At 40.3% G+C, this 27943-nt stretch overlaps 2 protein-coding genes across 4 annotated transcripts; both read right to left on the minus strand.

Moving 5' to 3' along the window:
• Window positions 1-16: 16 nt before the first annotated feature.
• Window positions 17-26689, minus strand: LOC118940203 (gastrula zinc finger protein XlCGF17.1-like). Of its 2 annotated transcripts, none has more exons than XM_036948635.1 (3): window positions 26215-26689; window positions 11557-11827; window positions 17-1200 (listed from the first exon to the last, which is right to left on the minus strand). In XM_036948635.1, the coding sequence occupies exons 2-3, from the start codon at window positions 11807-11809 to the stop codon at window positions 395-397; spliced, it is 1059 nt and encodes a 352-aa protein (XP_036804530.1). In that variant the 5' UTR covers window positions 11810-11827; window positions 26215-26689; the 3' UTR covers window positions 17-394. The 2 variants fall into 2 exon arrangements, with proteins under 2 accessions (XP_036804530.1, XP_036804529.1); XM_036948634.1 differs by having other exon boundaries at window positions 11557-11819; window positions 26207-26689.
• On the minus strand, window positions 20972-26366 carry LOC118940204 (zinc finger and SCAN domain-containing protein 2-like). Of its 2 annotated transcripts, XR_005036743.1 has the most exons (3): window positions 25941-26366; window positions 21549-22210; window positions 20972-21500 (listed from the first exon to the last, which is right to left on the minus strand). XR_005036743.1 is itself a non-coding variant. In XM_036948636.1 (2 exons), the coding sequence occupies exons 1-2, from the start codon at window positions 26194-26196 to the stop codon at window positions 21678-21680; spliced, it is 789 nt and encodes a 262-aa protein (XP_036804531.1). In that variant the 5' UTR covers window positions 26197-26366; the 3' UTR covers window positions 20972-21677. The 2 variants fall into 2 exon arrangements, 1 of the variants encoding a protein (XP_036804531.1); XM_036948636.1 differs by having other exon boundaries at window positions 20972-22210.
• Window positions 26690-27943: the final 1254 nt, after the last annotated feature.

Consider the following 27943-nt stretch of genomic DNA (forward strand, 5'->3'; position numbering starts at 1 on the left):
ATGTTGAAGTGCTGCATTCTCATTCACTTGGGGCGCCAAGTGTAACAACTATTTTTCTTGTTAATCAAATAAATAGTACTCATTACTTCCCCTGATGAGGCCTGGATTCATCCCGAGGCTAATATCTATATCACGCTGAAATCAATAGAACAGGGGGTCAAACGTTTACGATTCTACATTGTGACATCGTTATAATACTCCTACTACAATGGTAATAACATTCTACATTATGACATTTTATTGATATCATGAAACAACTTCATGTATGTATTTTCAAAATTTTACCAGCATATCTCTTTCCATATTGATCACAGCTATAAGAATTCTCTCCTGTGTGTGTTCTCTGGTGTGATATCAGGATGTTTGGCTAAAACTCTTCCCACATTGATTACAGCTATGAGGTTTCTCTCTTGTGTATCCGCTGGTGAATAGTCAGATGGCTAGATGAAGTAAAACTTTTCACACATTGACCACAGCTATAAGGTTTCTCTCCTGTGTGAGATCTCCGGTGTATAGTCAGACTGCTAGATGTAACAAATTTCTTCTCACACTGATCACAGCTATAAGGTTTCTCTCCTGTGTGTGTTCTCTGATGTACCTTCAGGCAGCTTGAGTGAGTAAACCTTTTCCCACATTGATCACAGCTAAAAAGTTTCTCTCCAGTGTGAATTCTCTGGTGTAATTGTAATGTATATAATTTTGAAAAACTCTTCCCACAGTCAGAGCAGCTATAAAGTTTCTCTCCAGTGTGAATTCTCTGGTGTGATTGTAATGTATATAATTTTGAGAAACTCTTCCCACAGTCAGCGCAGCTATAAGGTTTCTCCCCTGTGTGTGTTCTCTGGTGTGTTTTTAGGCTGCTTGGAACATTAAAACTCTTTCCACATTGATCACAGCTATAAGGTTTCTCTCCTGTATGGATTCTCTGATGTCTTTTGAGGTCTGCTGAAGAGGTAAACCTCTTCCCACAGTCAGAGCAGCAGTGAGATGTCTCTCCAGTGTGAATTCTCTGGTGTACTTTTAGTGAATCTGATCTTGAATAACTCTTCCCACAGTCAGAGCAGTGGTGAAGTTTCTTCCCTGTGGGTTTCCGTTGGTGTTTCTTGAGGTGTTCTGATGTGAAGAGACTCTTCTCTGCCTCGTCAGCATCGTGCTGTTGTTGAGGCTCCCCAGAGGATCCACAATAGTCACGTCTCTCTCCTGTGTGAACAACAAACTCAGACAGATGATTAAAGGGCCACTGTTTATTTTAGCTGAAAGGTGATGCCCCTTGTTATAGTACAACAATTTACATCTGTAATGAATGTTTAAAATAATATGACAGTCGGTTCAACAACAGTAATATTGTCTTATTTTTCTCTCACTTCAGAAGTAACATTTATGATTCTAGGCTAAAAAAAACAAGTTATTACAGAAACTCAAAGCAGTGTAGCAGACCACTTTTGGTCATCAATATTGGCCCCTTTCTGTGTTTACTAAACTTTCAGCACGAGTGCAAAGCGCACGCAATTTGGATGCAGAAACTCCTCCCTGAGAATGCAGAAACCTTTAGTTATGGATGTAGTATATCTGCCTATAGCAAAGAAATTGGCGAGATTGGTAATATTCAGAATACATTGTGAAAAAACTACACAGACTTTTAGAGCAAGATCGGGAGTGCTACTCAAGGAAACTCACTTTAACTTCTTGGTGACATGGGGGGCAGTATTGAGTAGCTTGGAAGAATAAGGTGCCCAGAGTAAACTGCCTGCTACTCAGACATAAAAGCTAGAATATGCATATAATTAGTATATTTGGATAGAAAACACTCTGAAGTAACTAAAACCGTTTGAAAGATGTCTGTGAGTATAACAGAACTCATATGGCAGGCAAAAACCTAAGAAAAATCCAACCAGGAAGTGGGAAATCTGAGGCTTGTAGGTTTTCCAACTCAGCCCCTATTGAAGATACAGTGGGATATTGGTCATCTTGCACTTCCTAGGCTTCCACTAGATGTCAACAGTCTTTAGAACCTTGTTTGTGGACTTGCACGCGCGTTTGGATTTGTTTACCAAACGCCCTAACAAAAGGGGTTATTTGGACATAAATTATGAACTTTATCAAACAAATCAAACATTTATTGTGGAACTGGGATTCCTGGGAGTGCATTCTGATGAAGATCATCAAAGGTAAGTGAATATTTATAATGCTATTTCTGACTAATGTTGACTGCACAACATGGCAGATATCTGCTTGGCTGTTTTGGTCTCTGAGCGCCGTACTCAGATTATTGCATGGTATGCTTTTTCCGTAAAGTTTAAAAAAAAATCTGACACAGCGGTTGCATTAAGGAGAAGTTTATCTAAAGTTCCATGTATAACAGTTGTATCTTTTATCAATGTTTATTATGAATATTTCTGCAAAATCACCGGATGTTTTGGAATCAAAACATTACTGCACTGTACGCGCCAATTTAAACTGAGATTTTTGGATATTAATATGCACATTATCGAACAAAACATACATGTATTGTGTAACATGAAGTCCTATGAGTGTCATCTGATGAAGATCATCAAAGGTTAGTGATTCATTTTATCTCTATTTCTGCTTTTTGTGACTCCTCTCTTTGTCTGGAAAATGGCTGTATGTTTTTTTGTGACTAGGCGCTGTTCTCAGATAATCACAATGTATGCTTTCGCCGTAAAGCCTTTTTGAAATTATCGAACAAAACATACATGTATCGTGTAACATTTTTGTGACTCCTATCTTTGGCTGGAAAAATGTCTGTGTTTTTTTGACTTGGCAATGAGTATTTCTGTAAATTGATGTGGCTCTCTGCAAAATCGTTGCATGTTTTGGAAATACTGAACATAACACGCCAATGTAAAATAAGATTTTTGGATATAAATATGCACTTTATCGAGCAGAACATACATGTATTGTGTAACATGAAGTCCTATGAGTGTCATCTGATGAAGATCATCAAAGGTTAGTGATTCATTTTATCTATATTTCTGCTTTGGCTGTGTTTTTCTGTGACTTGGTGGTGACCTAACATAATCGTTTGTGGTGCTTTCACTGTAAAGCCTTTTTGACGAGAATTTTATCTTTAAAATGGTGTAAAATACTTGTATGCTTGAGGAATTTTAATTATGAGATTCTTGTTGTTTTGAATTTGGCGCCCTGCACTTTCACTGGTCGTTGGCTGGGTGGGACGCTACCGTCCAGAATATCCCAGAGAAGGTTAACCATTTCCAGCTACCGTTAAGCTCTGTGTCGCTATTCACTAATTCACCATCGTGGGGGAAAACTCAGGGAAGTTCTCATAGGTTGACAGAAAAAACAGCCTCCATTTAAAGGTTGCTTATGAGTACAGTTCACACTACTTTTGGATTATAATTGTAAGGCTTGTTTGAATCACCTGCTTAATATAACGTTTGTGCCATCGTCTCAAATAAACCGCTTTAGACTTTAAAAAATACTAACTACAACCAGTAAAATGCTCTGTGGCTAGCTTTTCCATCAGCCTGCCAGTGAGCATTTAGCATTCAAGCTAACAAGTGCTGCATCCAAAACAGGTATTTTGCTAGCAATTATCTTATAGACTGTTCAAGCAATAATCAAAACAACAATTGTAAGCATTTTGAGAAACCCAAATAGTGTTTTTGGTTAGAAGTACAGACCTGGTAAATCTAGGCTGTTGAATGGTCCCAGATGCTGAACAGTTTATTTAGTAATAACCTGGTAAATCTAGACTGTTGAATGGTCCCAGATGGTGAACAGTTTATTTAGAAGTAATGACCTGGTAAATCTAGACTGCTGAATGGCCCCAGATGGTGAACAGTTTATTTAGAAGTACAAACCTGGTAAATCTAGGCTGTAGAATGGTCCCAGATGCTGAACAGTTTATTTAGTAATAACCTGGTAAATCTAGACTGTTGAATGGTCCCAGATGGTGAACAGTTTATTTAGTAATATCCTGGTAAATCTAGACTGTTGAATGGTCTCAGATGGTGAACAGTTTCTTTAGTAATAACCTGGTAAATCTAGACTGTTGAATGGTCCCAGATGGTGAACAGTTTATTTAGTAATAACCTGGTAAATCTAGACTGTTGAATGGTCCCAGATGGTGAACAGTTTATTTAGTAATAACCTGGTAAATCTAGACTGTTGAATGGTCCCAGATGGTGAACAGTTTATTTAGTAATAACCTGGTAAATCTAGACTGTTGAATGGTCCCAGATGGTGAACAGTTTATTTAGTAATAACCTGGTAAATCTAGACTGTTGAATGGTCCCAGATGGTGAACAGTTTATTTAGTAATAACCTGGTAAATCTAGACTGTTGAATGGTCCCAGATGGTGAACAGTTTATTTAGTAATAACCTGGTAAATCTAGACTGTTGAATGGTCCCAGATGGTGAACAGTTTAATTAGTAATAACCTGGTAAATCTAGACTGTTGAATGGTCCCAGATGGTGAACAGTTTATTTAGTAATAACCTGGTAAATCTAGACTGTTGAATGGTCCCAGATGGTGAACAGTTTATTTAGTAATAACCTGGTAAATCTAGACTGTTGAATGGTCCCAGATGGTGAACAGTTTATTTAGAAGTAATAACCTGGTAAATCTAGACTGTTGAATGGTCCCAGATGGTGAACAGTTTATTTAGAAGTAATAACCTGGTAAATCTAGACTGCTGAATGGTCCCAGATGGTGAACAGTTTATTTAGTAATAACCTGGTAAATCTAGACTGTTGAATGGTCCCAGATGGTGAACAGTTTATTTAGAAGTAATAACCTGGTAAATATAGACTGTTGAATGGTCCCAGATGGTGAACAGTTTATTTAGTAATAACCTGGTAAATCTAGACTGTTGAATGGTCCCAGATGGTGAACAGTTTATTTAGTAATAACCTGGTAAATCTAGACTGTTGAATGGTCCCAGATGGTGAACAGTTCATTTAGTAATAACCTGGTAAATCTAGACTGTTGAATGGTCCCAGATGGTGAACAGTTTATTTAGTAATAACCTGGTAAATCTAGACTGCTGAATGGTCCCAGATGGTGAACAGTTTATTTAGTAATAACCTGGTAAATCTAGACTGTTGAATGGTCCCAGATGGTGAACAGTTTATTTAGTAATAACCTGGTAAATCTAGACTGTTGAATGGTCCCAGATGGTGAACAGTTTATTTAGTAATAACCTGGTGAATCTAGACTGTTGAATGGTCCCAGATGGTGAACAGTTTATTTAGTAATAACCTGGTAAATCTAGACTGTTGAATGGTCCCAGATGGTGAACAGTTTATTTAGTAATAACCTGGTAAATCTAGACTGTTGAATGGTCCCAGATGGTGAACAGTTTATTTAGTAATAACCTGGTAAATCTAGACTGTTGAATGGTCCCAGATGGTGAACAGTTTATTTAGTAATAACCTGGTGAATCTAGACTGTTGAATGGTCCCAGATGGTGAACAGTTTATTTAGTAATAACCTGGTAAATCTAGACTGTTGAATGGTCCCAGATGGTGAACAGTTTATTTAGTAATAACCTGGTAAATCTAGACTGTTGAATGGTCCCAGATGGTGAACAGTTTATTTAGTAATAACCTGGTAAATCTAGACTGTTGAATGGTCCCAGATGGTGAACAGTTTATTTAGTAATAACCTGGTAAATCTAGACTGTTGAATGGTCCCAGATGGTGAACAGTTTATTTAGTAATAACCTGGTAAATCTAGACTGTTGAATGGTCCCAGATGGTGAACAGTTTATTTAGTAATAACCTGGTAAATCTAGACTGTTGAATGGTCCCAGATGGTGAACAGTTTATTTAGTAATAACCTGGTAAATCTAGACTGTTGAATGGTCCCAGATGGTGAACAGTTTATTTAGAAGTAATAACCTGGTAAATCTAGACTGCTGAATGGTCCCAGATGGTGAACAGTTTATTTAGTAATAACCTGGTAAATCTAGACTGTTGAATGGTCCCAGATGGTGAACAGTTTATTTAGAAGTAATAACCTGGTAAATATAGACTGTTGAATGGTCCCAGATGGTGAACAGTTTATTTAGTAATAACCTGGTAAATCTAGACTGTTGAATGGTCCCAGATGGTGAACAGTTTATTTAGTAATAACCTGGTAAATCTAGACTGTTGAATGGTCCCAGATGGTGAACAGTTTATTTAGTAATAACCTGGTAAATCTAGACTGTTGAATGGTCCCAGATGGTGAACAGTTTATTTAGTAATAACCTGGTAAATCTAGACTGTTGAATGGTCCCAGATGGTGAACAGTTTATTTAGTAATAACCTGGTAAATCTAGACTGTTGAATGGTCCCAGATGGTGAACAGTTTATTTAGTAATAACCTGGTAAATCTAGACTGTTGAATGGTCCCAGATGGTGAACAGTTTATTTAGTAATAACCTGGTGAATCTAGACTGTTGAATGGTCCCAGATGGTGAACAGTTTATTTAGTAATAACCTGGTAAATCTAGACTGTTGAATGGTCCCAGATGGTGAACAGTTTATTTAGTAATAACCTGGTAAATCTAGACTGTTGAATGGTCCCAGATGGTGAACAGTTTATTTAGTAATAACCTGGTAAATCTAGACTGTTGAATGGTCCCAGATGGTGAACAGTTTATTTAGTAATAACCTGGTGAATCTAGACTGTTGAATGGTCCCAGATGGTGAACAGTTTATTTAGTAATAACCTGGTAAATCTAGACTGTTGAATGGTCCCAGATGGTGAACAGTTTATTTAGTAATAACCTGGTAAATCTAGACTGTTGAATGGTCCCAGATGGTGAACAGTTTATTTAGTAATAACCTGGTAAATCTAGACTGTTGAATGGTCCCAGATGGTGAACAGTTTATTTAGTAATAACCTGGTAAATCTAGACTGTTGAATGGTCCCAGATGGTGAACAGTTTATTTAGTAATAACCTGGTAAATCTAGACTGTTGAATGGTCCCAGATGGTGAACAGTTTATTTAGTAATAACCTGGTAAATCTAGACTGTTGAATGGTCCCAGATGGTGAACAGTTTATTTAGAAGTAATAACCTGGTAAATCTAGACTGTTGAATGGTCCCAGATGGTGAACAGTTTATTTAGTAATAACCTGGTAAATCTAGGCTGTTGAATGGTCCCAGATGATGAACAGTTTATTTAGTAATAACCTGGTAAATCTAGACTGTTGAATGGTCCCAGATGGTGAACAGTTTATTTAGTAATAACCTGGTAAATCTAGACTGTTGAATGGTCCCAGATGGTGAACAGTTTATTTAGAAGTAATAACCTGGTAAATCTAGACTGTTGAATGGTCCCAGATGGTGAACAGTTTATTTAGTAATAACCTGGTAAATCTAGACTGTTGAATGGTCCCAGATGGTGAACAGTTTATTTAGTAATAACCTGGTAAATCTAGACTGTTGAATGGTCCCAGATGGTGAACAGTTTATTTAGTAATAACCTGGTAAATCTAAACTGTTGAATGGTCCCAGATGGTGAACAGTTTATTTAGAAGTAATAACCTGGTAAATCTAGACTGTTGAATGGTCCCAGATGGTGAACAGTTTATTTAGTAATAACCTGGTATATCTAGACTGTTGAATGGTCCCAGATGATGAACAGTTTATTTAGTAATAACCTGGTAAATCTAGACTGTTGAATGGTCCCAGATGATGAACAGTTTATTTAGTAATAACCTGGTATATCTAGACTGTTGAATGGTCCCAGATGATGAACAGTTTATTTAGTAATAACCTGGTAAATCTAGACTGTTGAATGGTCCCAGATGATGAACAGTTTATTTAGTAATAACCTGGTAAATCTAGACTGTTGAATGGTCCCAGATGATGAACAGTTTATTTAGTAATAACCTGGTAAATCTAGACTGTTGAATGGTCCCAGATGATGAACAGTTTATTTAGTAATAACCTGGTAAATCTAGACTGTTGAATGGTCCCAGATGGTGAACAGTTTATTTAGTAATAACCTGGTAAATCTAGACTGTTGAATGGTCCCAGATGGTGAACAGTTCATTTAGTAATAACCTGGTAAATCTAGACTGTTGAATGGTCCCAGATGGTGAACAGTTTATTTAGTAATAACCTGGTAAATCTAGACTGTTGAATGGTCCCAGATGGTGAACAGTTTATTTAGTATTAACCTGGTAAATCTAGACTGTTGAATGGTCCCAGATGGTGAACAGTTTATTTAGTAATAACCTGGTAAATCTAGACTGTTGAATGGTCCCAGATGGTGAACAGTTTATTTAGTAATAACCTGGTAAATCTAGACTGTTGAATGGTCCCAGATGGTGAACAGTTTATTTAGTAATAACCTGGTATCTGCATAAGAGCGTCTGCTAAATGACAAAAAAGAAGAAAACCAAAATACATTAATATGAATAACTGGTTAAATATATACTGTATTTAGTTACAGTATATTGTAACTCAATTATATAAACTGAGTTACAGTTTATATAAGAAAATCTGTCAATTTAAATAAATTCATTAGGCCCTAATCTATGGATTTAACAACTGGGAATGCAGATATGCATCTGTTGGTCACTTTAAGAAAAAACGGTATGGGCGTGGATCAGAAAACCAGTCTGGTGTGACCACCATTTGTCTCATGCAGCAAGACATCTTTGCATAGAGTTGATCAGGCTGGTCATTGAGGCCTGTGGAATGTACCCCCACTCCTCTTCAATGGCTGTGCGAAGTTGCTGGAAATTGGAGGTAACTAGGAAACGCTGTCGTACACAATCCAGAGCATCCCAAACATGCTCAATTGGTGGCATGTCTGGTGAGTAGGCAGGCCATGGAAGAACTGGGTCATTTCCAGCTTCCAGGAATTGTGTACAGATCCTTGCGACATGGAGCTGTGCATTATCATGCTGAAACAACATGCCACAGATGTCTCAAGTTTTGAAGTTTGAAGGAGAGCGCAATTGGCATGCTGACTGCAGGAATGTCTACCAGAGCTGTTTACCAGAGAACCTAATGTTAATTTCTCGACCATAAGCCGCTTCCAAAGTCGTTTTAGAGAATTTGGTAGAATGTCCAACAGGCTTCACAACTGCAGACCAGATGTAATCACGCCAGCCCAGGACCTCCACATTCGTCTGAGACCAGCCACCGGGACAGCTGATGAAACTGTGAACTATTTCTGTCTGTAATTAAAATACATTTTGTGGGGGGAAAACGTATTCTGATTGGCTGCCCGCCTGCCCAGTCATGTGAAATCCCTAGATTACGGCCTAATGAATTTATTTCAATTGACTGATTTCTTTATATGAACTGTAGCTCAGGAAAATCGTTGAAATTCTTGCAAGTTTATATTTTTGATTTATTTTTACTATGTTACGTCTAGTCTGTGAGACCAGGCTGTAAACCGAGGTAGTTGTGATCGATATGATGAACCTGTTTCCACAACATTTAAGAACCTGGTGATAGAAAACAGTGTGACTGTAATAATGACAATGGACTTACTTAGGAGTAATTTAGCGAACTGGTAGTGTTTTCATTTGACTTAGAAAGAGTAGGACCTTTAAGGACAATGGACTTACTCAGGAGTAATTTAGCTAACTGGTAGTGTTTTCATTTGACTTAGGACCACATCAATGTCAATTGATCAATCAATTGATCGTCAATGTCAATTGATTGTAGCAATATACCTGAGAACACAGCGTTTAAGTCAGTCAGTACTCTCAAGTCAGACTGAGACATTCACTTGACGTCCGGGCAATCCAATCTTCTTTCCATCAATAAATGCAAAAGGACAGCTGAAAGATGCTCTCTACCCTAAACTTGATTTATTGTTTGGAGAGACTGGGTTCCATCCTCCCAGGTAGATGGGATGGTGTAGGATCCTTTAGGGTTAAAGTAGTGGGATGGTGTAGGATCCTTTAGGGTTAAAGTAGTGGGATGGTGTAGGATCCTTTAGGGTTAAAGTAGTGGGATGGTGTAGGATCCTTTAGGGTTAAAGTAGTGGGATGGTGTAGGATCCTTTAGGGTTAAAGTAGTGGGATGGTGTTGGATCCTTTAGGGTTAAAGTAGTGGGATGGTGTAGGATCCTTTAGGGTTAAAGTAGTGGGCTGGGATGGTGTAGGATCCTTTAGGGTTAAAGTAGTGGGATGGTGTAGGATCCTTTAGGGTTAAAGTAGTGGGATGGTGTAGGATCCTTTAGGGTTAAAGTAGTGGGATGGTGTAGGATCCTTTAGGGTTAAAGTAGTGGGATGGTGTTGGATCCTTTAGGGTTAAAGTAGTGGGATGGTGTAGGATCCTTTAGGGTTAAAGTAGTGGGCTGGGATGGTGTAGGATCCTTTAGGGTTAAAGTAGTGGGATGGTGTAGGATCCTTTAGGGTTAAAGTAGTGGGATGGTGTAGGATCCTTTAGGGTTAAAGTAGTGGGATGGTGTTGGATCCTTTAGGGTTAAAGTAGTGGGATGGTGTAGGATCCTTTAGGGTTAAAGTAGTGGGCTGGGATGGTGTAGGATCCTTTAGGGTTAAAGTAGTGGGATGGTGTAGAATCCTTTAGGGTTAAAGTAGTGGGATGGTGTAGGATCCTTTAGGGTTAAAGTAGTGGGATGGTGTTGGATCCTTTAGGGTTAAAGTAGTGGGATGGTGTAGGATCCTTTAGGGTTAAAGTAGTGGGCTGGGATGGTGTAGGATCCTTTAGGGTTAAAGTAGTGGGCTGGGATGGTGTAGGATCCTTTAGGGTTAAAGTAGTGGGATGGTGTGGGATCCTTTAGGGTTAAAGTAGTGGGATGGTGTAGGATCCTTTAGGGTTAAAGTAGTGGGATGGTGTAGGATCCTTTAGGGTTAAAGTAGTGGGATGGTGTAGGATCCTTTAGGGTTAAAGTAGTGGTATGGGTTGGTGTTGGATCCTATAGGGCCAAAGTAGTGGTATGGGTTGGCTCCCAAGTGGTGCAGCGGTCTAAGACACTGCATCTCAGTGCTAGAGGTGTCCCTACAGACCCTGGGTCGATTCCAGGCTGTATCACAACCAGCCGTGATCGAGAGTACCATAGGGCGACGCACAATTGGCCCAAAATCATCCGGGTGTGGCCGTCGTTGTAAATAATAACTTGTTCTTAACTGACTTGTTAAATAAAGGTTACATAAATCATACATAAATAAAAATGTTAATTTATTGGGATTGGGTGATGGGTTTTGGGGGATGGTGTAGATAGATGGTGGTGCAATTTAACATTTTCTCCCTTCCCCCCTTTTCAGTTGTCAAATTGTGCAAATTGTCCCTTCCCCCCGAAAGGCAGCAATACAACGTCGTTGTGACGTTACACTACTCCCTCCTTTCAAAGAGTGCGTCCTCCTTGCGGCTCTACGTCTTACAGGAACGCGCTCACTGGCCAAGCACACGCACTGTCGTGGATGCGAGGTCCGATCACTTCTGACACCAAAGACCAAGACTTGGCCCTGATTGTAACAACAACAAAAAATGGCCGATTTGATAGTGGGAGTGTGACTCCTTTACCGTGTGACTTTGCCCTTTAGTTCAACAACTGCATTGTGCTTCTGTTTTAAGACAGTATGTTACTTACTGGGGTTAATCAGATCCTCCTCCTCTTCTTCTTCCAATATACCAGTTATCTCTCCCTCCTCTCCAAAATCTGAATCCTCCTCTTTCTCGTCCTCTTCTTCTTTCACTGCAACATCCTCATCCTCTACTTTTGTTACTGTTACATCCTCCTCTTCCTCTTCTTCTTTCACAACAACGTTCAGCCACAGACCCTCTTTCTCCGTCCAGCAGACCTCCTCTTCTTTATCAGGAGGAGAGTAGCTCAGTGAACTCATGGTCGGAGATGTTAGCTAACAGTTAGCTATCTAGGCTAGTGAACTTAACCAGACAGCTACGTTCGCTGACTAATAACAACAATGTAAATATGAAATTAAATGGGATAACTAGCTAGACGACAGAAGTGAGTTTAAAAAACAGTGGATAATATACATGAACGAGTCTAAAGAGCTTCAATGTTTCAGCTAGCAAGCTACCGAGGTGGCTGACCATTATCATTTAACTATAAAAGAACATGGCTGACTAGTTGGCTTGTCACTAGTTACTACAGCCACAAAGTCAACATTGGCTATCGTAAAAACAATATATGAAAACAAATATTACATTTTTTTGTCTTCATTTAAGGTTGGGCATTATGTTAGGTTTAAAAATCTGATTTTAATAAGAGAAGTTGAGAATTAGGCGAGGTTTAGCCATAATTATGACCTTGTGACTGTGGTAACTAGTGACGACCGACTAGCTGTTGTTGTTTAAAGAAGAGTCCAGTTCACCTCCACGTCACATTCTGGCAGACTGGCCAGAAAGACTCACCGCGCCCTCTGCTGACTGGAGGGGGAGACGCAGTTGTTGGAATGTTTTATTTTATTTTCTGACTACAAGTTAAAACAATTTCAACGATTGGTTTTATTTAATTTTCATTTCTCACTCTCTGACCCCCTCTCTCTCTTTCTGTCTTTGACCTTTTCTCTCCCTCTCTGTTAGACCATCTCAATTTAAATTTAAGGGGCTTTATTGGCATGCGAAACATATTGCCAAAGCAAGTGAAGTATATAATAAACAAAAGTGAAATAAACAATAACAAATGAATATCAAACATTACACTCACAAAAGTTCCAAAAGAATAAAGACATTTCAATGTCATATTATGTCTATATTCAGTGTTGTAACGATGTGCAAATAGTTAAAGTGCAAAATGGAAAATAAATTAACATAAACAGGTTGTATTTACAATGGTGGTTGTTCTTCACTGGTTGTCCTGTTCTTGTGGCAACAGGTCACACATCTTGCTGCTGTGATGTCACACTGGTATTTCACCCAATAGATATGCGAGTTTTTCAAAATTGGATTTGTTTTCAAATTCTTTGTGGGTCTGTGTAATCTGATGGAAATATGTGTCTCTAATATGGTCATACATTTACAGATATTTTAGCAGAATTCTGAATGCAGAGTCTCAATTTGGAGTTTGTCCCATTTTGTGAATTCTTGGTTGGTGAGCAGACCCCAGACCTCACAACCATAAAGGGCAATGGCTTCTATAACTGATTCAAGTATTTTTAGTCAGATCCTAATTGGTATGTCCAATTTTATATTCATTTTGATGGCATACAAGGCCCTTCATGCATTGTCTCTGGACCAGTGTCCCGAAATCGGGACAGATGCTTCTCAATATGCGATATTTGTCTAGAATGGCGTTGTAAACAAAAACCATCTTTCCGGGACATAGACATGTCTCATATGGTCAGAAAGCTTAAATTCTTGTTAATCTAACTGCAGTGTCCGATGTATAGTAGCTATTACAGCGGGGGGAAATACCTCTGACAGTACATTCACCTCTGACAGTAAATAATGTACTTACATTCTTGCTCCGATTTGTCACCCAGCGGGTCCTAGAGATAGAATGTAGCATAGTTTTGTTCTATATTTTTTTTACATTTAATATCCTAACACGATCAAAGTGTTCAAAGCTGTCATCAAGGCAAAGGGTGGCTACTTTGAAGAATTTAAAATATATTTTGATTTTGCATGACAATCTCTCCTGGTTCAAACTGGAGGAGAGATTGACTACATCACTATTTGTGAGAGGTATTGACATGTTTAAAGCATCGAGCTGTCTGTTTGAACTACTGGCAAACAGCTCGGACACCCATGCATACCCCACAAGACATGTCACCAGAGGTCTCTTCACAGTTCCCAAGTCCAGAACAGTCTATGGGAGGCACACAGTACTACACAGAGCCATGACACCATTGAACTCTATTCCACATCAGGTAACTGATGCAAGCAGTAGAATCTGTTTTTTTTTTAAACAGATACAAATACACCTTATGGAACAGCGGGGAGCAACACAAACACAAGACACATGCATACACACACACAATAACATAAGCACTGAACACACACGTACACATGGATTTAGCACTGTGGTAGTGGATTATGGGCCTGTGTTGTGAAATCTGTTGTGAATGTATTGTAATATTTTAAAATTGTATAACTCCCTTAGTTTTACTGAACCTCAGGAAGAGTAGCTGCTGCCTTGGCAGGAACTAATGGGGATCCATAATGAACCTCAGGAAGAGTAGCTGCTGCCTTGGCAGAAACTATTGGGGATCCATAATAAACCTCAGGAAGAGTAGTTGCTGCCTTGGCAGGAACTAATGGGAATCCATAATAAACCCCAGGAAGAGTAGCTGCTGCCTTGGCAGGAACTAATGGGGATCCATAATAAACCTCAGGAAGAGTAGTTGCTGCCTTGGCAGGAACTAATGGGGATCCATAATAAACCTCAGGAAGAGTAGCTGCTGCCATGGCAGGAACTAATGGCAATCCATAATAAACCCCAGGAAGAGTAGCTGCTGCCTTGGCAGGAACTAATGGGAATCCATAATAAACCCCAGGAAGAGTAGCTCCTGCCTTGGCAGGAACTAATGGGGATCCATAATAAACCCCAGGAAGAGTAGCTGCTGCCTTGACAGGAACTAATTGGAATCCATAATAAACCCCAGGAAGAGTAGCTACTGCCTTGGCAGGAACTAATGGGAATCCATAATAAACCTCAGGAAGAGTAGTTGCTGCCTTGGCAGGAACTAATGGGGATCCATAATAAACCTCAGGAAGAGTAGCTGCTGCCTTGGCAGGAACTAATGGGAATCCATAATAAACCCCAGGAAGAGTAGCTGCTGCCTTGGCTGGAACTAATGAGAATCCATAATAAACCCCAGGAAGAGTAGCTACTGCCTTGGCAGGAACTAATGGGAATCCATAATAAACCCCAGGAAGAGTAGCTGCTGCCTTAACAGGAACTAATGGGGATCCATAATAAACCCCAGGAAGAGTAGCTACTACCTTGGCAGTAACTGATTGGGATCCATAATAAACCTCAGGAAGAGTAGCTGCTGCCTTGGCAGGAACTAATGGGAATCCATAATAAACCCCAGGAAGAGTAGCTGCTGCCTTGGCAGAAACTATTGGGGATCCATAATAAACCTCAGGAAGAGTAGTTGCTGCCTTGGCAGGAACTAATGGGAATCCATAATAAACCCCAGGAAGAGTAGCTACTGCCTTGGCAGGAACTAATGGGAATCCATAATAAACCTCAGGAAGAGTAGTTGCTGCCTTGGTAGGAACTAATGGGGATCCATAATAAACCTCAGGAAGAGTAGCTGCTGCCATGGCAGGAACTAATGGCAATCCATAATAAACCCCAGGAAGAGTAGCTGCTGCCTTGGCAGGAACTAATGGGAATCCATAATAAACCCCAGGAAGAGTAGCTCCTGCCTTGGCAGGAACTAATGGGGATCCATAATAAACCCCAGGAAGAGTAGCTGCTGCCTTGACAGGAACTAATGGGAATCCATAAAAAACCCCAGGAAGAGTAGCTACTGCCTTGGCAGGAACTAATGGGAATCCATAATAAACCTCAGGAAGAGTAGTTGCTGCCTTGGCAGGAACTAATGGGGATCCATAATAAACCTCAGGAAGAGTAGCTGCTGCCTTGGCAGGAACTAATGGGAATCCATAATAAACCCCAGGAAGAGTAGCTGCTGCCTTGGCTGGAACTAATGAGAATCCATAATAAACCCCAGGAAGAGTAGCTACTGCCTTGGCAGGAACTAATGGGAATCCATAATAAACCCCAGGAAGAGTAGCTGCTGCCTTAACAGGAACTAATGGGGATCCATAATAAACCCCAGGAAGAGTAGCTACTACCTTGGCAGTAACTGATTGGGATCCATAATAAACCTCAGGAAGAGTAGCTGCTGCCTTGGCAGGAACTAATGGGAATCCATAATAAACCCCAGGAAGAGTAGCTCCTGCCTTGGCAGGAACTAATGGGGATCCATAATAAACCCCAGGAAGAGTAGCTGCTGCCTTGACAGGAACTAATGGGAATCCATAAAAAACCCCAGGAAGAGTAGCTACTGCCTTGGCAGGAACTAATGGGAATCCATAATAAACCCCAGGAAGAGTAGCTACTACCTTGGCAGTAACTGATTGGGATCCATAATAAACCTCAGGAAGAGTAGCTGCTGCCTTGGCAGGAACTAATGGGAATCCATAATAAACCCCAGGAAGAGTAGCTGCTGCCTTGGCAGGAACTAATGGGAATCCATAATAAACCCCAGGAAGAGTAGCTACTGCCTTGGCAGGAACTAATGGGAATCCATAATAAACCCCAGGAAGAGTAGCTACTGCCTTGGCAGGAACTAATGGGGATCCATAATAAACCCCAGGTAGAGTAGCTGCTGCCTTGACAGGAACTAATGGGGATCTATAATAAACCCCAGGAAGAGTAGCTGCTGCCATGGCAGGAACTAATGGGAATCCATAATAAACCCCAGGAAGAGTAGCTACTGCCTTGGCAGGAACTAATGGGAATCCATAATAAACCCCAGGAAGAGTAGCTACTGCCTTGGCAGGAACTAATGGGGATCCATAATAAACCCCAGGAAGAGTAGCTGCTGCCTTAACAGGAACTAATGGGGATCCATAATAAACCCCAGGAAGAGTAGCTGCTGCCTTGGCAGGAACTGATGGGGATCCGTAATAAACCCCAGGAAGAGTAGCTGCTGCCTTGGCAGGAACTGATGGGGATCCATAATAAACCCCAGGAAGAGTAGCTGCTGCCTTGACAGGAACTAATGGGGATCCATAATAAACCCCAGGAAGAGTAGCTGCTGCCTTGGCAGGAACTAATGGAGATCCATAATAAACCCCAGGAAGAGTAGCTGATGCCTTGGCAGGAACTAGTGGGGATCCATAATAAACCCCAGGAAGAGTAGCTGCTGCCTTGCCAGGAACTAATGGGGATCCATAATAAACCCCAGGAAGAGTAGCTGCTGCCTTGGCAGGAACTAATGGGGATCCATAATAAACCCCAGGAAGAGTAGCTGCTGCCTTGACAGGAACTAATGGGGATCCATAATAAACCCCAGGAAGAGTAGCTGCTGCCATGGCAGGAACTAATGGGAATCCATAATAAACCCCAGGAAGATTAGCTACTGCCTTGGCAGGAACTAATGGGAATCCATAATAAACCCCAGGAAGAGTAGCTACTGCCTTGGCAGGAACTAATGGGGATCCATAATAAACCCCAGGAAGAGTAGCTGCTGCCTTAACAGGAACTAATGGGGATCCATAATAAACCCCAGGAAGAGTAGCTGCTGCCTTGGCAGGAACTGATGGGGATCCGTAATAAACCCCAGGAAGAGTAGCTGCTGCCTTGGCAGGAACTGATGGGGATCCATAATAAACCCCAGGAAGAGTAGCTGCTGCCTTGACAGGAACTAATGGGGATCCATAATAAACCCCAGGAAGAGTAGCTGCTGCCTTGGCAGGAACTAATGGAGATCCATAATAAACCCCAGGAAGAGTAGCTGATGCCTTGGCAGGAACTAGTGGGGATCCATAATAAACCCCAGGAAGAGTAGCTGCTGCCTTGGCAGGAACTAATGGGGATCCATAATAAACCCCAGGAAGAGTAGCTGCTGCCTTGGCAGGAACTAATGGGGATCCATAATAAACCCCAGGAAGAGTAGCTGCTGCCTTGACAGGAACTAATGGGGATCCATAATAAACCCCAGGAAGAGTAGCTGCTGCCTTGACAGGAACTAATGGGGATCCATAATAAACCCCAGGAAGAGTAGCTGCTGCCTTGACAGGAACTAATGGGAATCCATAATAAACCTCAGGAAGAGTAGCTGCTGCCTTGACAGGAACTAATGGGGATCCATAATAAACCTCAGGAAGAGTAGCTGCTGCCTTGACAGGAACTCATGGGGATCCATAATAAACCCCAGGAAGAGTAGCTGCTGCCTTGGCAGGAACTAATGGGAATCCATAATAAACCCCAGGAAGAGTAGCTGCTGCCTTGGCAGGAACTAATGGGGATCCATAATAAACCCCATGAAGAGTAGCTGCTGCCTTGGCAGGAACTAATTGGGATCCATAATAAACCCCAGGAAGAGTAGCTGCTGCCTTGGCAGGAACTAATGGGGATCCATAATAAACCCCAGGAAGAGTAGCTGCTGCCTTGGCAGGAACTGATGGGGATCCATAATAAACCCCAGGAAGAGTAGCTGCTGCCTTGGCAGGAAATTATTGGGATCCATAATAAACCCCAGGAAGAGTAGCTGCTGCCTTGGCAGGAACTGATGGGGATCCATAATAAACCCCAGGTAGAGTAGCTGCTTCCTTGACAGGAACTAATGGGGATCCATAATAAACCCCAGGAAGAGTAGCTGCTGCCTTGACAGGAACTAATGGGGATCCATAATAAACCCCAGGAAGAGTAGCTGCTGCCTTGGCAGGAACTGATGGGGATCCATAATAAACCCCAGGTAGAGTAGCTGCTTCCTTGACAGGAACTAATGGGGATCCATACTAAATACAAATACTTCCTATTCTTGAAGACTGGAAATCTGACAGACAGTTTATTCTGTAGTCCTAAAGATACCGAATCCTATTACTATCTGTAGTAGAAAGCATTGGCTTAGAAGAAGCCCCAAAGAAATCAAATTACAAAAACTCATGCAACATCCATTTATGGCCAGTTTATGTAAACTCTAACATTGATTTATCTTGCAATATAAATACAAATTACAACGAAGAAGAATACAGAAATTACAAAGAAGAAGAATACAAATAAATACCAATACAAAAACAGGTCAAACAAACAAAAGATTCATCTGAACAAAAAATAGAAAATAGAAAATGCAACCATTCCAAAGATTTTACTGAGTTACAGTTCATAGAAGGAAATCAGTCAATTGAAATAAATTCATTCATTCACATTAGGCCCTAATCTATGGGTTTCACATGACTGGGAATACAGATATGCATCTGTTGGTCACAGATACCTAAAAAAAAAAGTAGGGTTGTGGATCAGAAAAAAGACAGTATCTGGTGTGACCACCATCAGGATCTAGTCACGGTATCTCTGTGCATTCAAATTGCCATCGATAATATGCAATTGTGTTCGTTGTCCTTAGCTTAAGCCTGAACATACCATAACCCCACCGCCACCATGGGGCACTCTGCTCACAACTGCTTGCCCACACGACGGACTGTCATTATGACATCATGGATGAACTCTAGAATATACTATATATCCTAGAAACCTGGTTAAACTATCATTATGACATCATGGATGAATTCTAGAATATACCACATATCCTAGAAACCTGGTTAAACTATCATTATGACATCATGGATGAACTCTAGAATATACCACACGACGCAATGCAAGTGGTCTGTGGTTGTGAGGCCAGTTGGACGTACTGCCAAATTCTCTAAAACAAAGTTGGAGGCGGCAGAGAGACATGAACATTACATTCTCTGACAACAGCTCTGGTGGACATTCCTACAGTCAGCATGCCAATTGTACAACCCCTCAAAACTTGAGACATCTGTGGCATAGTGTCCTTTTATTGTCCCCAGCACAAGGTGCACCTTTGTAATCATCATGCTGTTTAATCAGCTTCTTGATATGCCACACCCGTCAGGTGGATGGATTGTCTTTGTAAAGGAGAAATGCTCACCAACAGGAATGTAAACAAATGTGTGCACAAAATTTGAGAGAAGCTTTTTGTTCGTATGGAATGTTTCTGGGATCTTTTATTTCAGCTCATGAAACATGGGACCAACACCTTACATGTTGCGTTTCTATTTGTTCAGTATAATATGACTAAATGTGTTTCTTTCTGTGCTGAACCTAATGCAGCTTGGAGTGATCAGATGACAGAAGTCACATTTAGGTGCCAGGTGTAACTGAGGCTGTAGATGCTCCATATCCATTACTTTGAGTGTTTTATATAATATGACTAAATGTGTTTCTTTCTGTGTTGCAGGGGCAGTCAAGAAATGGAACAGCAAGGCCACAGAACATGACATAAGCAGATCTGTAGGAGACCACCTCAAGCCCCTGGTAGAGCCGGGGGTGGTGTTTACCACTCCACCACGCCTTCAGCAGGCTGGAAAAGTGGGATTGATCTGTTTGATCCATGTGTTTGTTTCAGTAGTTGAATCCTTTGAAAAATGCACTGGATTGATTGAAAGTGATACATTTACATACCATGCACAATTTTGACATAGAAACAGAATTGATAGTGTTTTCATACTAAGATGGACCAAGATGTGTTGCTTTTACACATATTTGTTCATCGGTTTGGCAAAAAGTCTGTTGATTCAAATCGAATCAAGCTTTATTTACACATATATTTATGCACATTTTAGACATGGAAGCAAATCAATGGGCTTCAAATAAAAAAAAAATCATTAAAAAACAAACAAATGAAAATAAAAACTGAAAGACTAATGATGATTCTAAGGAAAGACCATTGATTAAAATAGTAAGAATAGGATGTAATGACTCCTGGCACAAACTGTAAGCTTGATTTATGACATTGTTAGTAAACAATATAATTATACAAAAATAAATTGTAAGTTGGTTGCATAAATAATTATGAAACTAAATGTTACATTACATTTATGTAATATGAAATATCAAAACCAAATATCCAACCGGAAATATAATCTCGTTTTATTTTAGTAAAACAATATGATAGTAAAATAAATTGTCAGTTGGTTGCGTAAATAATTATGATTACTAAAATGTTACATGAAATGTAAATATGATGAAATACCCCTTTGTTAATATGTATTGGCAATAACTAACTTAAAGTTAAAAACGTTGAAAAAATAATAAGTCTTTAATACTTTAAAAAGCGTAGATTGAACTTCGGTCTTTCTTTCAACGTCGCTAGAGGGGAATTCCCCAAAGTGAAAACACAGTTTTAACGCGTCCAAATCGATCACCAATATGCAGGAACAGTTTGATATATTCAAAACCTAAACATAAAATGTGCTATTTACACAAACACAATAATAATCATATTCCTTGAATTATTTTTTAAACGAGCACCAAAAACACTGTTGTTTTAACAAGTGGCAATAAATTACGGACATCGATCGGATAAAAATCAGGTTGTAGGTTGCTGTTGAAACGAACACAACTAAAAAAAACACATGGAAATGGGAGATATCTTTTACCTCACTGGTTAGAGGACAACCTGCAGAAGACCGTCAGCTACATTTTGGAGTGATGCATTTAAATTTAGGAGTCCCCAGAACGAAGAGAAATGCAACACTTACTTGGCATCACTCAAATCAAATATCACACAGAATCTGGGAATAATGTGTACATCATTAGTTAGAGGACAATTTGTAGAAAACAGCTAGCTACATTTTGAAGTGTTGCATTTTGATTCAAGTGGGTCACCAACGTAACATGGTAAGTGTAACGCAACTCTTTCTTTTGTTAGTCACTTTCTGTTAAATCACATAAATAGAACTCTATCAATTCAGAGCCTGGATTTTTCCCCTAATATCCATATTATGCTGAAATCAATAGAACAGGGGGGCAAACGTTTAGGATTCTACATTGTGACATCATTAAGATACTCCTACTATAATGTTACAACATTCTACATTGTGACATCATTAAGATACTCCTACTATAATGTTACAACATTCTACATTGTGACATCATTAAAATACTATAAGATTTCTGTCCCGTGTGAATTCTCTGGTGTGATTGTAATGTAGATGATTTTGAAAAGGTCTCCCCCACAGTCAACGCAGTAGATTCTCTCATGTGTGTGTTTTTAAATGTGCTATCAGGCTGCTTGAGTAAGCAAAATTCTTCCCACATTGATTACAGTTATAAGGCTTCTCTCCTGTGTGTGTTCTCTGGTGTGATTTTAAATTTCCTGCGATAACAAAACTCTTCCCACAGTCAGAGCAGCGGAAAGGCTTCTCTCCTGTGTGTGTTCTCTGGTGTATAGTCAGCTGGCTAGGTGAAGTAAAACTCTTCCCACATTGATCACAGCTATACGTTTTCTCTGCCGTGTGTATTCTCTGGTGTACTTTGAGGGAATCTGATCTGGAGTAACTCTTCCCACAGTCAGGGCAGCGGTGAGATTTATCGCCAGTGTGAATTTTCTGGTGTACTTTAAGTGAATCTGATCTGGAGTAACTCTTCCCACAGTCAGAGCAGCGATGAAGTTTCTTCCCTGTGGGTTTCCGTTGGGGATTCTTGAGGTGTTCTGATGTGGAGAGTCTCTTCTCTGCTTCATGATGTTGTTGAGGCTCTCTAGAGGATCCACAATAGTTACGTCTCTCTCCTGTGTGAACAACAAAGTCAGACAGACGGTTAAAGGCCCACAAACAGCAGAAATCCACTGCTTATTTTAGCTGAAAGGTGATGCCCATGATGTTGTGTACAAATTAATTTAACAATTGTCTTAAGACCAGGCCAGATATCCCAGATCCTAAAGTTATATAAGTAACTAAACTATTTGGAGGACAGATATCCCAGCTCATAGAGTTATATAAGTAACTAAACTATTTGGAGGACAGATATCCCAGCTCATAGAGTTATATAAGTAACTAAACTATTTGGAGGACAGATATCCCAGCTCATAGAGTTATACAAGTAACTAAACTATTTGGAGGACAGATATCCCAGCTCATAGAGTTATATAAGTAACTAAACTATTTGGAGGACAGATATCCCAGCTCATAGAGTTATATAAGTAACAAAAAAATTATACTCATAGTTTGCTGCACAAAACAAATATTAGACAGCAGGGCTCCTGATCCAGGAGAGGTTTCTCTGCTGTTACCAAGCAACGCTTGATTTTGGAAGAAGCTAACCACTTAGCTACTACATTTACTGAACAAAATATAAAACAAGGAAATCAGTCAATTGAAATAAATGTAGATTTTACATGACTGGGCAGGGCCGAAAGAATGGGAGGGCAAAGGTCAACCCACTGGGGAGCCATGCCCAGCCAATCCGAATGAGTTTCCCCCCAGAAAAGGGCTTAATGACAGTCATAAATATTCAACACCAAATTCTCTAAACTGATGTTGGCGGCGGCTTATTGTAGAGAAATGAACATTCAACTCTCGGGCAACAGCTGTGGTGGAAATTCCTGCAGTCAGCAGGCCAATTGCACGCTCCCTCAAAACTAGATACATCTGTGGCATTGTGTTGTGTGACAAAACTGCAGATTTTAGAGTGGCCTTTTATTGTCAGATTCAGAATTGATGTGTTTCTCATTTCTTCTCCACTTTTACAGAATGTAAAAGATCTAATGCCATTAAGACGGGGTTACTACACGCAGGGGGACAGAATGTAAAGATGGGGTTACTACACGCAGGGGGACAGGATGTAAAGATGGGGTTACTACACGCAGGGGGACAGAATGTAAAGATGGGGTTACTACACGCAGGGGGACAGAATGTAAAGATGGGGTTACTACACGCAGGGGGACAGAATGTAAAGATGGGGTTACTACACGCAGGGGGACAGAATGTAAAGATGGGGTTACTACACGCAGGGGGGACAGAATGTAAAGATGGGGTTACTACACGCAGGGGGACAGAATGTAAAGATGGGGTTACTACACGCAGGGGGGACAGAATGTAAAATATCTAATGCCATTAAGATGGGGTTACTACACGCAGGGGGGACAGAATGTAAAGATGGGGTTACTACACGCAGGGGGACAGAATGTAAAGACGGGGTTACTACACGCAGGGGGGACAGAATGTAAAAGATCTAATGCCATTAAGATGGGGTTACTACACGCAGGGGGACAGAATGTAAAGACGGGGTTACTACACGCAGGGGGGACAGAATGTAAAAGATCTAATGCCATTAAGATGGGGTTACTACACGCAGGGGGACAGAATGTAAAGATGGGGTTACTACACGCAGGGGGACAGAATCAAAAGAAAGAAGAAGCAACATTTGATAGAAGAAGAGCTGTTGAATAAATGTAAATCATTTTGGGAGAAGGATTTAAAAAATAATAAATTTTAAAAAACTAGGCTACCTGCCACCCCAATACCCATTTAAACTATTTATTTTAAGTATTTTAATAAATGTGAATATTTTTAGCAACTTTTTTTTAGTAAATACCTGTAGTCAAATTGTCAGGTTTCATACACATTTTGACAGGCAAGTCAGTTAAGAACAAATTCTTATTTACAATGTCGGCCTACCAGGGAACAGTGGGTTAACTGGTCTAGGAACAGTGGGTTAACTGGTCTAGGAACAGTGGGTGAACTGGTCTAGGAACAGTGGGTGAACTGGTCTAGGAACAGTGGGTGAACTGGTCTAGGAACAGTGGGTTAACTTCCTTGTTCAGGGGCAGAACGACAGATTTTTACCTTGTGAGCTCGGGGGATTCGATCCAGCAACCTTTCGGTTACGAGCCAGCTCTAACCACTAGGCTACCTGCTGCCCCAATACCGTTTAAACTATGTATTTTCAGTATTTTTAATAAATGTTCATATTTTTTGCTACTTTTTTTGTAAATACCTGTAGTCAAATTGTCAGGTTTCATACACATTTTGACAGTTGGAATTTCATGACATCTCCATGACTTTTAAGGTCATTTCCATTACCAACAACTTGCGGCATCTCTATGTATGTTATGAAAAGTAGTAAGAACACCATGGGAGCTCTCTGATCCCAAGTATCAGCTCATTGAATATATATCAAAGGTCATTGTAGAATGTTGTGTTTATATATATTTTAGAGTGTTCCGGATTTAGATTTACTACGTTACATCTCCCAGGTCAACGGCCTGGTGTAGGATCCTTTAGGGCCAGAGTAGTGGGACGGCCTGGTGTAGGATCCTTTAGGGCCAGAGTAGTGGGATGGTGTAGGATCCTTTAGGGCCAGAGTAGTGGGATGGCCTGGTGTAGGATCCTTTAGGGCCAGAGTAGTGGGATGGGCTGGTGGGTTTGGGGGATAGTGGATAGGTACAGGGTTAGATAGTGGATAGGTACAGGGTTAGATAGTGGATAGGTACAGGGTTAGATAGTGGATAGGTACAGGGTTAGATAGTGTATAGATACAGGGTTAGATAGTGGATAGGTACAGGGTTAGATAGTGTATAGATACAGGGTTAGATAGTGTATGGGTACAGGGTTAGATAGTGTATAGGTACAGGGTTAGATAGTGTATAGGTACAGGGTTAGATAGTGTATAGGTACAGGGTTAGATAGTGTATAGGTACAGGGTTAGATAGTGTATAGGTACAGGGTTAGATAGTGTATAGGTACAGGGTTAGATAGTGTATAGGTACAGGGTTAGATAGTGTATAGGTACAGGGTTAGATAGTGTATAGGTACAGGGTTAGATAGTGTATAGGTACAGGGTTAGATAGTGTATAGGTACAGGGTTAGATAGTGTATAGGTACAGGGTTAGATAGTGTATAGGTACAGGGTTAGATAGTGTATAGGTACAGGGTTAGATAGTGTATAGGTACAGGGTTAGATAGTGTATAGGTACAGGGTTAGATAGTGTACAGGGTTAGATAGTGTATAGGTACAGGGTTAGATAGTGTACAGGGTTAGATAGTGTATAGGTACAGGGTTAGATAGTGTACAGGGTTAGATAGTGTATAGGTACAGGGTTAGATAGTGGATAGGTACAGGGTTAGATAGTGTATAGGTACAGGGTTAGATAGTGTATAGGTACAGGGTTAGATAGTGTATAGGTACAGGGTTAGATAGTGTATAGGTACAGGGTTAGATAGTGTATAGGTACAGGGTTAGATAGTGTATAGGTACAGGGTTAGATAGTGTATAGGTACAGGGTTAGATAGTGTACAGGGTAAGATGGTGGTGCAATTTTACATTTTGTCAGACCAAAATACACAAAACTGCCCCCCGACTCAAGTCAGGAGGCAAAACAACATCTAGTCTGACGAAAAGTCACATGAACTTGAATAAGGGTTCAGAGATATGGCCGTTTTGACAGTGAGAGCGCGACTTTTCCCTTTAGTTCAACAACTGCAGTGGGTGTTTCTGTTTTAAGACAGTAAGTTACTTACTGGGGTTAATCAGATGTCCAGTATCCTCCTCTTCTTCTTCCAATATGACAGTTATCTCTCCCTCCTCCTTCACTCCAAAAACGGGATCCTCCTCTTTCTCTTCTTTCACTGCAACATCCTCATCCTCTACTTTTGTTACTGTGACATCCTCCTCTTCCTTCTCCTCTTTTACGACAACATTCAGCCACAGACCCTCTTTCTCCGTCCAGCAGACCTCCTCTTCTTTATCAGGAGGAGAGTAGCTCAGTGAACTCATGGTCGGAAATGTTAGCTAGCTAGGCTAATGCTAACGTAACCAGCCAGCTACTATAGCTGACTAATAACAACAAAGCACATATGAAATTAAATGGGATAACTAGCTAGACGACAGAAGTGAGTTTAAAACACAGTGGATAATATACATGAACGACTCCAAAGAGCTTAGATGTTTCAGCTAGCAAGCTACCGAGGTGGCTGACCATTATCATTTAACTATAAAAGAACATGGCTGACTCATTGGCTTGTCACTAGTTACCACAGCCACAATGTCAACATTGGCTAAACATTTATGAAAACAGAAATCTACTTTTTGTTCTTCATTTAAGATTAGGGTTAGGCATAATCTTAGCAGTGTGATTAAGGTTAGGTTTAAAAATCAGATTTTAAGAAGAGAAGTTATATAAATGGATAGGGGTTTGCCATAATTATGACTTTATGACTGTGGTAAGAAGCGGTCCTTTCACTATCACCACAGAACAATGAGACAGATCATTCACCGGATGTATAAATATGAAGCATCCGCCTGCGTTTCCACTCACTACAAAATAGTGTAATGTTTTTTTTAAATTATTTTATAAATTCTGTGCGTGTAATGTTTACTGTTCATTTTTATTGTTTATGTCACTTGTGTATATAATCTATGTATATAATCTACTTCACTTGCTTTGGCAATGTTAACATATTGAAACGACCCTGGCTTTATAAGCGCGGATATCGACTCTGCCGCTGGAGCAAGCTTTTACGGGACAATCGATGGCGCCCTGGACTTCGGGCTTGAAGGTCGAGGGTTCGAGACCTGCTCCCTGCCGTTTCATTACAATATTTTTCCCTTGCCAATAAAGCCCCTTTAATTGAATTGAATTGATGTGGTCGGCAGTGGGAAAATATGGAACGAGATGGATTGTGGTCGACAATATGCTAATTTTCTAATCGATGAAACATCGTGGAATAAGTTTTATAGACGTTACCCTTTGTCAACGTTTTTAAACAAAATGCGTTGTTTAGAAGGAGTGCAATAGAGAATTGGGTTGTTACGCACACGCTCTTCATAGAGTCGGCGTTCCGTAACGGAAACATGCGCTAGAACGGGCCAATAGGATCTTGGTTGCTTGTGTTTGGCTCTGCCCACCTCCTTGCTTGTTCTGCCCACTATTTAATAATTTGTTCCGGTTTGAAACGACGGGTTGTGGTCTATCTTGGTTTAGTTATAACAATCTTTGCTACCACGTCAGACTGTGGCAGACTTCCATGAAAGATCCACGTCGCCATCTGCTGACGAGTTTGTAACGCAATTGAGGGATTTTATTTTATTTTTATTTCAGACAAAAAGTTAATAATTTTCAAGAATAACATTATATGACACTCTCTCTTTGACCCTCTCTCCCTCTCCTTCTGAGAGAGGGTCAAAGAGAGAGAGAGATGGATAGAGAGGGTCAAAGAGAGAGAGATGGATAGAGAGGGTCAGAGAGAGACAGAGAGGAATATAGAATGATATTTAGCAGATACAGCCTAAATGTTTCAAATGATTAATACGAACTTTGAGGTTCCTTTCATATAATGTGATATAACATTATTATTGGAAATAAAATAAAACCAATCGTTGAAATTGTTTTAACTAGTCAGAAAATAGTCAGAAAATAAAATAAAACATTCCCTCAACTGCGTCTCCCCCTCCAGTCAGCAGAGGGCGCTGTGAGTCTTTCAGGCCAGTCTGCCAGAATGTGACGTGGAGGTGAACTGGACTC

The sequence above is a fragment of the Oncorhynchus mykiss genome, chromosome 17 (assembly GCF_013265735.2).
Source record: "Oncorhynchus mykiss isolate Arlee chromosome 17, USDA_OmykA_1.1, whole genome shotgun sequence".
Lineage (NCBI taxonomy): Eukaryota > Metazoa > Chordata > Actinopteri > Salmoniformes > Salmonidae > Oncorhynchus > Oncorhynchus mykiss.

Excerpts from the sequence above, each read along its gene's own strand:
- LOC118940203 (XM_036948635.1), bottom strand. The coding sequence starts at position 11,809 with ATGAGTTCACTGAGCTACTCTCCTCCTGATAAAGAAGAGGAGGTCTGC. Across the intron at positions 1,201-11,556 it reads GGAGGATCTGATTAACCCCA|GAGAGAGACGTGACTATTGT; the intron begins GTAAGTAACATA and ends TTGTTCACACAG.
- LOC118940204 (XM_036948636.1), bottom strand. The coding sequence starts at position 26,196 with ATGAGTTCACTGAGCTACTCTCCTCCTGATAAAGAAGAGGAGGTCTGC. Across the intron at positions 22,211-25,940 it reads TGGACATCTGATTAACCCCA|GAGAGAGACGTAACTATTGT; the intron begins GTAAGTAACTTA and ends TTGTTCACACAG.